Source organism: Stegastes partitus, unplaced genomic scaffold (genome assembly GCF_000690725.1).
Source record: "Stegastes partitus isolate 25-593 unplaced genomic scaffold, Stegastes_partitus-1.0.2 Scaffold112, whole genome shotgun sequence".
NCBI classification, from domain to species: domain Eukaryota; kingdom Metazoa; phylum Chordata; class Actinopteri; family Pomacentridae; genus Stegastes; species Stegastes partitus.
In genome coordinates, this window is record NW_007577843.1 from 184,672 (window position 1) to 197,051 (window position 12,380).

At 41.2% G+C, this 12,380-nt stretch overlaps 1 protein-coding gene across 2 annotated transcripts in view; it reads left to right on the top strand.

Annotated features, from left to right (window-relative positions):
- met (MET proto-oncogene, receptor tyrosine kinase) overlaps positions 1–10,737 on the top strand; it is a 76,414-nt gene extending 65,677 nt beyond the window's left edge. For both annotated transcript variants that reach the window (XM_008277977.1, XM_008277978.1), the window contains 6 exons: positions 119–199; positions 2,872–3,053; positions 3,172–3,281; positions 3,569–3,734; positions 3,911–4,047; positions 7,834–10,737. In XM_008277977.1, the coding sequence (XP_008276199.1) occupies positions 119–199; positions 2,872–3,053; positions 3,172–3,281; positions 3,569–3,734; positions 3,911–4,047; positions 7,834–8,119 (962 nt within the window). In that variant the 3' untranslated portion in view covers positions 8,120–10,737. The remainder of the gene's footprint in view (positions 1–118; positions 200–2,871; positions 3,054–3,171; positions 3,282–3,568; positions 3,735–3,910; positions 4,048–7,833) is intronic.
- The last annotated feature ends 1,643 nt before the right edge of the window (positions 10,738–12,380 follow it).

A 12,380-nucleotide genomic window follows, 5' to 3' on the forward strand; every position in this document is an offset into this window, starting at 1 on the left:
TGTCACTTGGATAAAGAGGTGTTATTTGGAGGTCCTTTACAGGTTTGAACATGAGCTTTTGAACTCACTAATTTTGACTGATTCTGACTGATGTTGTGCATCGTGTTGTAACCTGCAGGCCACTTCGGCTGTGTTTTCCATGGAACACTACTTGAGTCAGACGGGCAGAAACAGCACTGTGCCGTCAAGTCCCTGAACCGTAAGTACAAAGCTCTTTATATTCAGTAGGTCAGCCATACCTCTTTAGAAGTAAAGGGCATGGCTAAATAGAAAATGATAAGAGAGCAGTGTGTCGAGTATGTTGTAGTTTGCCAGTGAAGTGATTCATGTCTTTTTTGTTTTGTTTTTTTTTGTTTTTTTTTTGCTTTTTCATGCAGCTGTGATGGTTGGTGCTTGATTTTTTTCACTTTGAATGTCATGACTCCACAAGTTTTGGAGTTGACTGAGCTGCCACTCTACTATATTTGATGCTAAAAAGAAAACTTATGAGTGTTCAAACTATACAATGAAACAATGTGTACTACACAATGCATTGTGTATCAAAACAATAGGTGTGTTTACATTGAATCCCGGCTTGGTTTTGATGTATTTCAGGATGAGGCTTTTCTGTGGAACAACATGGTCGTTCATAACACTGTGCATAAGCCTGTCACTATAAACATCTAATTACCTGATCGCAGTTATTTGAGCTGACTATGATGATTCTGCATAATCATTAGAATCATTTCAATTCACCTGTATAAAAACAGCTGGATGACACTAACAGAAATGTCACATTTGAATCACTACTTTCATGTTGTTTTCTGTCATGTAAGTCAGAAATTTGTAATTGTCCTTTTTTGTTTCTTTGTTTGTTTTTTGTCTTTTGTTAGTTTTGGATTAGCAGTATTAGCTTCTTTGATGCCACATTTTTGCTGCACATCTAACATATTGTGTCTGCCATGTTAGTGCTCTCCTTTTTATTTAGCTTCAAACCAAAATGTGTCTTCACTGATGCTGTGGTGTTTGGCTATACAACCACATCCATGATGTTATTGTCAGTAGATCCATCCATGCATTATCTATACACGCTTAATCCTCACTAGGCTCGTTGTGGGCTGGAGTCTATACCAGCTGACTTAGGGTGAAGGCAGGGGACACCCTGGACAGGTCACCAGTCTACCACAGGGCTACACCCAGAGACAGACAACCAAGCACACTCACATTCACACCTACGGACAATTTAGAATCACCAATTAACCTCAGCATGTTTCTGGACTGTGGGAGGAAGCCGGAGAACCTGGAGAGAACCCACGCTGCACAGGGAGAACATGCAAACTCCACACAGAAAGATCCCAGGCGTCCTAACCGGGCACGAACCGGGGATCTTGCAGCTGTGAGATAACTGCACTATTACCAAGTCACCGTGCAGCCCTTATTGTTAATAGATGCCCATCAAAATGCAGCCAATCAAAGAAAGCAAAATAAAGATAAACTGTTAGTGTCATTAGATCATGGCATAAGAAAGGCACATAAATGGTGAGAAAAAAAATGTGGGAAAAGTCACTGAAACATGATATTTCTGTTTCTATAAAGGTCAGTGGGAACGATTCTAATGACAAATGATCATGGTCAATTGCAGTCAGACCATTTTGTAATAATTGTGACAGACCTGGAGTTCCTGTGGCCAAATCCTTGCTTGTAGAACGTGAGGGATTCTGGTTAGAATGCATAACCAAACCACAGACCAGGCTTTTCAATCCCCACCCCTCCTCCACTGAACGCACACAAACCCTCAACACACTTTTCCTGTCCAAACATATTCACATCCAGCCACAATGATTCAGTCCTACATCTGTGTATATTATATTGCATACTTATTGTATGATATCACTGCGCCCCAATAGCATTATGGATCTCATCTCATCAGAGCCCTGAATCCTTTTCAGGCCTGAGATGATGGTGATGAATGAGTGTCCAATGGTGAGGACAGCATTAGGGTCCCAGCTAATCGTGTAACCTGTCAGTTGGAGCAGGGAGATTGATGCTGGAACAATATGGAGGAAGGACCCATGCATTCACAGGGAGCCACCCACCACAGTGGGATGGGATGAGCTCGGCCTGCTGGGGTCCAGTCCACAGGGATTTGAACCTTTTTTAATAATTTTAGTGAACTCGCAGGGCACAGGGTCATCATTTTTGGGGGTTTTTGCGTTCAAGGCCTGGAGTTCATGCTTTTAACTTAATCTAGCTCTATGACAAGTAGTTGAAGGAAAATGAGCATTTTAAATCTCAAGAATCGTTAGTTTATAGTATCTATCCTCCTCGCAGCAGTAATGTCATTTTCTCCCACAACTACCATGCCAGGGCTCTGAAATCAAATGTCATCTCTTTCTGTCTTTGGGGTCTAACCTCAGCTGAATGCTGATCGTCTGCCTAAAGAGCTTCCATCAGTAACCAGATTACAGCGCAATCAGCGAGGCTAAAGTGCGAGACACCAGGAGCAGGGATGCAATTGGCAAATGGGAATATGGTGAGGGGTCAGGTCTGGGTGAGGGCATTCAGGGAGGGTGGTTTCAATCACCATCCATAAAGGTATCGAAGAAATGACCTTCCCACTGATGTCAGGGCGCGGAGTTGCTCCTTTTCTTCAGCTGTAGTCTGAGCACTTGTTATTCCTGCCTTTTTCCACACGTAGTAATTGTTGATTTAGAACATTCTCTGAAATCTAAAAATTTTATAGAAACAAAAACAAAAATTTTTTTTGTGTGTGTGTTGAAAAAGATCAAAAATTTTTCTTTTTTTGTTTGTTTTGTTTGTTTTTTTTAAATCTTTTTAGCTACATAAAAGCCAAAGCTTCACTTGACGATTGATTCCCTCTTTTTTCAAAAGGCATTACAGACTTGGAGGAGGTGTCCCAGTTCCTGAAGGAGGGGATCATCATGAAGGACTTCAGCCACCCCAATGTTCTCTCCCTGCTGGGTATCTGCCTTCCACCAGAGGGCTCGCCGCTGGTGGTTTTGCCCTACATGAAGCACGGCGACCTGCGCAACTTCATCCGTGATGAGGGGCATGTAAGGAAACACGTGAATGAAAGCAGATACAACAGATGTGACTATTTTAAAGTGATGTTCAGTAATTAAGTTACATTAAGAATATGTGCTGAAGAGTGATTGTGACTGCTTCTTCCAGAACCCGACAGTGAAGGACCTGATGGGCTTTGGGCTGCAGGTGGCCAGAGGAATGGAGTATCTGGCCAGCAAGAAGTTTGTCCACAGAGACCTGGCTGCCAGGAACTGCATGTGAGCTCACATTTACTCATTCAACATCAAATCTGTGTTTTATATGCAGACAGGTGACAAATGACAGGAAAAACCAAAAGAAAACATTTTTGATGAATGGTGTTCATCCCTCAAGGAGACATCCAGAGATTTGGAGAGTCAATGCCAAAGTGCTGAGAAACTGTTCTGGAGGCCAGTCGAGCCCAACACCTTATTAAGGCACTCTGTGTTGGTTTTTCCCTTAATTTGTCATCCAACCATGTATTAAACAACAGAAACAGACAGTAATGTTCTTTCTGCTCTGACAGGCTGGATGAGAGCTACACAGTGAAGGTGGCAGACTTTGGCCTGGCTAGAGACGTTTACGACAAAGAATATTACAGCGTTCACAACAAGAGCGGCGTCAAGCTGCCTGTCAAGTGGATGGCTCTGGAGAGTCTGCAGACTCACAAGTTCACTACCAAGTCAGACGTGGTGAGAACTCAAACACATCTGTGACCCACTTGTGAAGGGAATTTGTGAAATTGTCTAACTTCTGTCAGCAGCTTTCACATTACAAAAAGAAATGTGACATAAAATAAATATGTTGTAAGTTGTTAGTAAAACGCTAATATTTAAATGATGAGTTAATTTCATTGTTTTTCCTGCAGTGGTCGTTTGGCGTGTTGCTATGGGAACTGATGACCCGTGGAGCCCCGCCATATTCTGACGTGAACTCCTTTGACATCACAGTGTTCCTCCTGCAGGGGAGGAGGCTGCTGCAGCCGGAGTTCTGCCCTGACGCTCTGTGAGTGTGCACGCACATAAATACACTCACACGTATATACAGTATACATACCTGTCGTTCACCTCAGTTAGCAAACCGCCACGGCTCAGTTAGTGTGAGTGATATACTGTAGAGCTACACTTCAATATATCACAGAGAGAGAGTCAGAGTCGGATACCAGGACAGAGCAGCAGGCAAAAAATGTACAAGAGCTGTGTAAGCAATGGAAGCCATATATAAAACCTCTCCAAGTTTGGCCCATCCATCATTCTCAGCAAGAACACACTTAAACTCCTCTGCAGTCAGGCGTCACATCTCATTACATCTGCAGGTCAAATAAAAGTCACTTTTCTTGCTTTACCGCAAAACACAACGTTTAAATGGAAATCCAGTGTGAGTATCATGTTTCATTTCTGTTTGTCTCTTTTTGTTGCCAAGCACTTGTTGCTGCGGTAGTTAAGTGCTCCTAAAGATCCCCTGTCAGTCAGAGCAGTGTTGCCAGTCCCGAGATTATCTTTTTGTGATGAAGCTTGTTTCGTTTTCTTTGGATCTGTTCACATCCTAATTTGCCAGACAAAATATGCTGAACCACTGTGGTAAAAACCAGACTGCTGGACTTTTCCAGGTGAGCTTAGGAACAGCTCTGAAGTAAAGTTCAGTCACAATCTGTAGCTACAATACTGCAACTGCCTGGTGCAGCTAAGACAGTTAATTTCTATTTTGTGAAAGTGGTAAATGGTAGAGAGAAGCAAAACATAAATTTATTCACATGGAAATGCCACATCAGCTCACTTAACACTACTGTATCTAAATTGTCCTTATCCATTAAACTCTGACCCCCTGGTGCTGTGAAGTAAATGCCAGGGGGTGATGTCATACAGAGCTGATAACATCGTGAAGCGCTCTACATGTGTGTGGAAATTAGAGGGAAGTGGGAGTGTTCAGGTGAGAGGGAGGCAGAGGCCCAAAATTCCCAAGCTGTAAATTAAACAGAGACATCAGGAGGTGATGCACGTCTGCAAACATTCCCGCAATTCTTCACCCCTGAATGCTCACAGGGTGTTGTGGGTCTCAGCAGACATTGGCAGACACGTTGGACATGTAGCAATGGGGCCATTTTTCTTACATTTTTAACAATGATAGGGTTGCTCCGCCAAGTCAGGGAAAGAAAAATAACAATGGTGATATTAAAGATTCTCATGTCTGACAGGGTGAATGGTGGTGTTGCAAAACGATATAAATGAGGCCCAGTCTGATAGCTGCTGTGAAAATCAAACTTATCTTGGAGACACGTCAATATAATCAGCTGTTGTAAGACCTTTTCCATTTCGTATGCATAACATCTGTTAGGGAGGAATAACAATGTTTGTTAGAGTACTAAGTGATGGAATTAACCAGTAATACCGATCATAGCTTTTTTGGAATGAAACCCTTACGATAAAGCTGGAAAAACAACAGGCAGAGAAGAGAAGATGCAAAGCTTTCTTTTGCAATAGTTGGCTAAAAAAAGAAAGAAAGAAATGAAAACAACATGTCCAACCAATTAGGAAAAAATTACGTTAAGAAGACTCGACAGAGAAGAAAACAAACTTAAAGTGTTATATATAAACCAAGTGTGTTTGTGATTAAACTTTTAGTTCGTGCTGCAGCTAATTTTATTTCACAGCATTTAGCAACAATTCTATGAATCATTTGCATGAAACAAAGAAAAGTAGCAGTGGCAGAAACAATTGAAAAAGTTACATTTCACAATGAGATTTTTATGAAGTAAACCCAAGTTAGCAAAGTTATTTTTAAAGACCCCCTCCAGTAAAATCAAGGTTGTTTTTTTTTTCCTTGTGAACATGTCCATATGGTGTTTTTTTGTATGCTAGAAAATGGATCGTGTGCAAAATAAGCAGATGAAACTGCAGTGCCGTGATGATCGTCTCAAAAACACTGGATCAGACATCCGGGGTTTTATCAAGAATTATATTAATAATGGCTTAATTAATGTAGCGCTTTTAAAAGCAAGGATTTTACCTGAAGTGCTTTGACCAACAACGAAAAGCAGGATACCCAGAATACCACATGACAGAAAATAAGACGTAACACAAAAATGCTAAATACAGTATGTCAGTATTAGTAAACATAAATAAAATAATATAAAAAGTAAAACCTGAATAAGAAGTAAAAAGCTAAACAAGCAATAAAGAGATGAGATTACATAAAAGCCCATCTAAAAAGACAGATTTTAGAAGAAGGCACTGATTTTGCCTAATGAACCAATCTTTCAGCGTGTCATACTCATCCTTCAGATTTGGTTCCCAGCTCAATCATACATGACTGATTTCAGTGGCGGCTGGTGAAAATTTTTGGTGGGGGGCACAGTCTGCAAATGACCTTTTATTTTAAATCAGAAATTAGAATATGAATAACATCAGGCACAACTATTTACAGGAATGCTAATTTTCTACCTTTGGAGGATATTCTCATCATAATCAGATGTAACATTATTAAGACTCACCAGAGGGCTGCAAGGTGACGAAGTTGGTAGCACTGCTGCCTCGCAGCAAGAAGGTCACGTCCCGGTGAGGACACCCGGGATCTGCATAGAGTTTGCATGTTTTCCTCGTGCAACGTGGGTTCTCTCTGGGTTCTCCTCCCACAAGTCCAAAAACATGTTGAGGTTAATTGGTGATTCTAAATTGTCCATAGGTGTGAATGTGAGTGTGCTTGGTTGTCTGTGTCTATGTGTAGCACTTTCAGCATTATTTACAGGATCTGTACAAACTCAAAACACACAACATAAATAATGGGGAAAAAAGCACGATTCAGGGCTCCAGACTAACTTTTTCACTGGTAGTACTGGTGCAACTAACTTTCTCATTTTGCTGCACCTTCCACGTGGTCAAAGGCAAAACGTATGACTTGCTGAACATGTTTTTACTGATGCTCCCTAAACGTCCCACATAGCAGGCTGTGGTAGATGCTGCTTGGTGGCTGTGGTGTGCTCTGACAGGTGTGCTATAAAAATGACAAACTAGTAAATAATAAACTAGTACGTTCTCATGACCCAGTTACATGTATTCTACTTTTCTATGAGCAGAAAAACAACGAATGTGCGTTCTGTTTTTCAGCAGAAGATGTAGTTTTTTAGCGTAAATCCTGCAGTACACCGAAGTTATAAAAGTTCTGCTTTCCACCACTGTGGTTAACACAGCAGCTTCCTGTGCCGGGTACAGCGACAGTAATACAGCTTCATGATCATCAATTCTCAATCAATTCACACACTCTCAAAAACAAAAAGGTTGCAAATGCAGTCTGGAGCCCTGCTATTTGAACAAAAATTGTCTCTTCCCCGTATTAACCAGCCGCCACTGACTGATTTACTCCCATATTACAACTGGCTGTTGAGTAGTTTTACAGTGTTTAGGCAAACTCACAGGTGAGCTAGTGTGCTCCAGCTGCAGCAAATAAGGATAGGTGCAAGGAAAAAGCAGCATGGACACCATAGATTGTAGAGGAAGCAACAATGCAGACTTTCATCTAAATCGTTTTGAGGCAGGAAGGGATTATTTTCATGCAAAACTCTTTTCAATATATAATTCTGATTCACAGAGATAAGTCTGTAGGTGTTTAACCAATGATCAGAGAAGGATGGTTCCTTGTTCACATCTAATTCCTGTCAAATCTAATGTATTTGGGGGAATGAGTTTTATTTTAAAAATGAAATGTAAAAACCACAGTAGCTGTAACAAGGCACTGAGGCCCTTTCTTGCTCCTCTTCCTGCACCATGTTCTGATTCCCCTCCTCTCTTCCTTCAGCTACACAGTGATGATCGAGTGCTGGCATCCGAAGCCGGAGCGGCGGCCCTCCTTCTCAGACCTGGTGTCGCGCATCTCCGCCATCTTCTCCAGCTTCAGCGGGGAGCACTACGTCTTGCTCAACACCACCTACGTCAACATCGACAAGTTGAGCCCCTACCCCTCCCTCCTGGCCTCTACCGCCTCTTCCTCCTCCTCGTCCTCCTCCTCTGAGCCCATGGCCTCCACGTCCTTGCCGTCCCCCTCCACTCTGTTTTGTCACATGGAGCGAGACTGCTGCACCTGAAGGGAAGAAAAAGGAGGAGGTGATGAAAGGCAGTACGGAAAAGACTCAGAAAGAGAGGAAAAGCAAGGAAGAAAATGTGAGGTGATGACGAAGCTGTTTGAGAACTACTGTATGTACTTGCCAAACACTGGACACTGCATGCTGAGGAAAAACACGGACTGATGTTGCAGCTTGGACTGTTCACTCAGTGTACATAGATTGTGGACTTTTGATCTTCTCAAGCGTCGCCAAACGATGGGGGCCTCCATGAACTACAGGGCTGACCTCATCGACTTCCACCAACCTTTCTGACCTTTCATTGACTCTGAGGAGCGTGAGGTCAGATCTCCTGCGTCCTCTACAAGACAATTACAAGGCACAGGAACGCCTCCTGCAAGATTTCCAGCAGACAACACCACTGTCACAGAAGTACATCTCGTTGCGCCCACACAAAGAGAGGATAGATTTCCACTCTTCTCTGGGTGGCATGTGCTTCAGTAAGCGGATGTGGCTCCGACTTATACACTGTCTGTAATGTGAAAGTGTCAAATGGCCATGTATTCATGTTGTATGAAAAAAATTCACACCTCCACAAACCATAAACAAGACTCGATGTCACCCTGACAGACACCGCAGCCTGCAATGACAGATTTTGGTGCCTCGGGTGAGTAAACTGAGGCATGCTGGAGGTGGATGGCAGCAGGTAGGTGTAGAAGTGGGATGTATAAAAAAATAAAAAAACTGCTGCCTGTGTGCAGATCACTGGATGCTTTATTTGTATAATTCTCTTTAAATAATTAGCTTTTGATGTTAGCTTTTGATGTGCTCGGAAAAATCGTCTCACCGTGACTCACCTTTGTGGAATCCCCAGCTGTTTCAGAGTGAAAAGAGTTAGAAGCGCCTTTTATTTTCATTTTTTAAACTCTCCGTCATGTCAAAAACAGTACCACTCTCACAATCGAAAGCTTTGAGGTTTTCTTGGAAAGAAGAAGGACAACAAATGAGAACCATGTCCAAAGAATTTTTGGGTTGTTTGGTTGATGAACTGTCCAGGTTGCTTAGTGTACATATGTTGGATCTGCATCCGTTTTGTAAGACTTGAGAACATGCTGGACCTGGTGATAAGGGGACTCACAGTTGATTCATTTAACCAATGCTCTTTCAATATTTCTTTGAATTAAGTAAATTTTGACCCACCTTGTGTTGTTCCATGAAGATTTTACTCAGAGTAAAGCTTGTACTTCAAAGAGCCCCTGTGTTTATCTGGTTCAGACCGGGACTTTGTCATTATGTGACTGTCAGTGACAGCTGTATATCACTGTATCTCTACGTCGACTGTACAGTCATGATGAAGAAATGACCACATCTGTGTGTTTGCCAATTTTTGCTTCCTGACTACAAATCATGTGTAAGTTACACTGTTGACATTTTTTTTAATTCATAGATTTGCAGGCACCATTGGCTTCCATTCATTTCACCACAATATAAAATTATTTTTATATTGAAATATTCCTGAGTTGTGTAATTCACCATGATGACTATGGTGCATGCTGTTACATTAGACATTTCTGTTACATTAAAACATGTAATACATCGCTTTCCCACTGTAATGGTGAGATGTGCCTGTTGATCATTATCAACTATTGACAACTGAAGAGACAAATGCCTGTATTGGGAGGCACCTAGGATTCACTTTAGGTTGAGACAGGGCAACATGTATTTATGAATTGTATAAAAATCCTCATCAGGCCCACTAGTATGTTCCTAAATATGAGTTTCATGTTTGGATGACTATAAAATAATAGGAACTAGTACATTTACATAGCGTATTTCCACTATACGTGAGGGATTACACAGTTTTAGCAAGTTTCAGGAGTCTGATTTTCATATTGTATGAAATGAATGGAAACGAATCGCTACTTGAACGGATAAAAAAAACACATCAAGCACACCAGTATGATTTAAAAAGTGGTTTGTTGTGGTTTAGTTAATATCATTGGTCACAAATTGGCTAAAACTTACAAATAACTCAATTCCTGGTCAATGCCCTCTTTATCTTTGCTTTGTGTAGCAGATTATGTTGTTGTATTTTTTATTTTTTATTTTTTTTGATCTGAATGGCTGCTGATATGATTGGGCCATTGATGGACAGGTATGAATGTTTGCTATGACAAGAAAATTGCTGTACTATATTTTTATATTGATGATGAGCCTCTTCTTGAAATATGGTCCAATGGGAAGACCGGTGGTGAGTGAATCGTGAGGCAAACAATGAACAAAGCCACTAATCAACCCTTTGTTTTCAAGACCAACCACTGCCATTTTGTAAATACAGAGAAGGGAGTGTAGGGATCTGTGTGGGTTTGTGTGGATGCTAATCTAGCTTTTGATCATTGTGAAAACAGTAACGAATGTTGAGCCAACTGGAGCCACCTCACGACACTCAAAGACTGCTGTCACTTTGATGATGTGATTCTCCAACACTTTGTCTGTGCTTAACACTGTCTGTTGTGTGTGTGTGTGTGTGTGTGTGTGTATGTATGAGTTTGTTGTCTGTAAAAAAAATCCTGAAGGTACATGTTGCTATGTAACGTCAAATTAACTTTATCAGTGTAATAAAGCTATACTATAAGAGTTAACCCCTGTTTTTTTTGTGTCCTTTGTTTACACTTGCAACAGCCATGTTGTTTTTTTTCACAAACCACCCTTCGAGGCAAACATAAAACACAACTGTAGACAACTATAATTACAATGAAGGTTACTCCTGCATCATACTGTCCATATGGGCATTGTGCAGTTGACGTGCAGCTGCTAGTAAGTCAGAAAATGCGTCAGTTTCACAATGAACAATGAGGTATTGTTGGTGTAATGACATGTTACAATAACACGAGTGCGTCCTTTGAAAAACCTCTAAATTCATTGAAAGGTTTGAAGGTTTGTTTTTTTTGTTTTTTTTAATCATCAGCAGTTACAAAAAAGATAGATGATTATTTGTTTTCAAACTGGGTCAACACAATCCATGCGTGTGCAACATTTTGAGTTGACAGCCCTGCCAGCCTTTTGTTCCCAGACATTCATTCTTTTTTTTTTGTTCCCAATGCCTGGAGGTGACCTTTGACCCTTCACCTCCAGCTCCCCTCTCTTCTTTCGACCCCTATAAGTACCGTGGTCTAGACTTTCCCCCAACGTCTGTCTAACTGAGCCATGACCATGGCGTTCAGGGCAAGTTGTTCTTTCACAGTTGCTTAGCAATGCAGGGGGGTTTGTAAAGTCACACCATGTATGGTCTTACTGCAAGAACATGAACTATATAGAAGTTAGAGGATTTGACAAATTCCTACTTTTGACAGACTGAACTCTACAGACTTTTTTTTTGCTTCCTTGATGTTAGTGACCTTGAAAAGTAGGCTCAAGAGGAAGTTGGTTGGATTCCAGTTGGATGTTCTGCCATCAATCAAGACCAGGAGGTGATGTGAGTGATGATGGCATCTCACCTGTTAGTAAAATAACCAAAATGAATGTCCTTGTCAACCTGCCATCTCGGGGGACAACTCCTCTGTTAAAAAATAACTAATCACCTGTTGTCTGCGACCTTCCAGGTCAGTGGCTTTCAGTTTGGAGTTATCGTTCCTAAGTTGGAGCACACACTGTTAAGGTCAGTCACATATAGGTTCATGCCATCGGAGGCAGCTTCAAGGGACGGGATGAGTTTTGTCTTTCACAACAGTTTTATACACTGTCATAGACTTAAACCTGCATTGCAAAACTTTTGTGTCCCCCTTCTGGCAGTAAGAGTAAATGCACAAACATCATTGATGCATGTTTGTGAGGCATGTGTTTTTGAGACCGTAATATTTCCTCTGAACACTAAATTCATTTTATCTGGAAAATCAGAAACTTTTCTTGAACCCGTCCTTGGTTCTTCCACAATACTGCAAATTTCCACAGAATATTCTGATTTTCGTTGCTACCATTGCTCACCTATTCAGCTCTGGCAAAAAAAAGTCCTTCCTGGCTGATGACAAGCTCATTGCTTCAGTGCACCGACACAGTAATGTTGCCACAGAGGCCAGATTTAAAACTCCACTATAATGCAAAATAAGAGATAGATTTACATGGCACTGATATAATTAATCAGCATTGTGTGAGCTCATTTACTAAGGGTTTGAATGTAATAGAACTTCATTTATATATAGAAGTCCCACATGACAGCTTTATTCGAATCTATTCTAATACTCTACAGTTCACAGTGAATGTAGCACTCTTGTGTATTCTGTCCTCC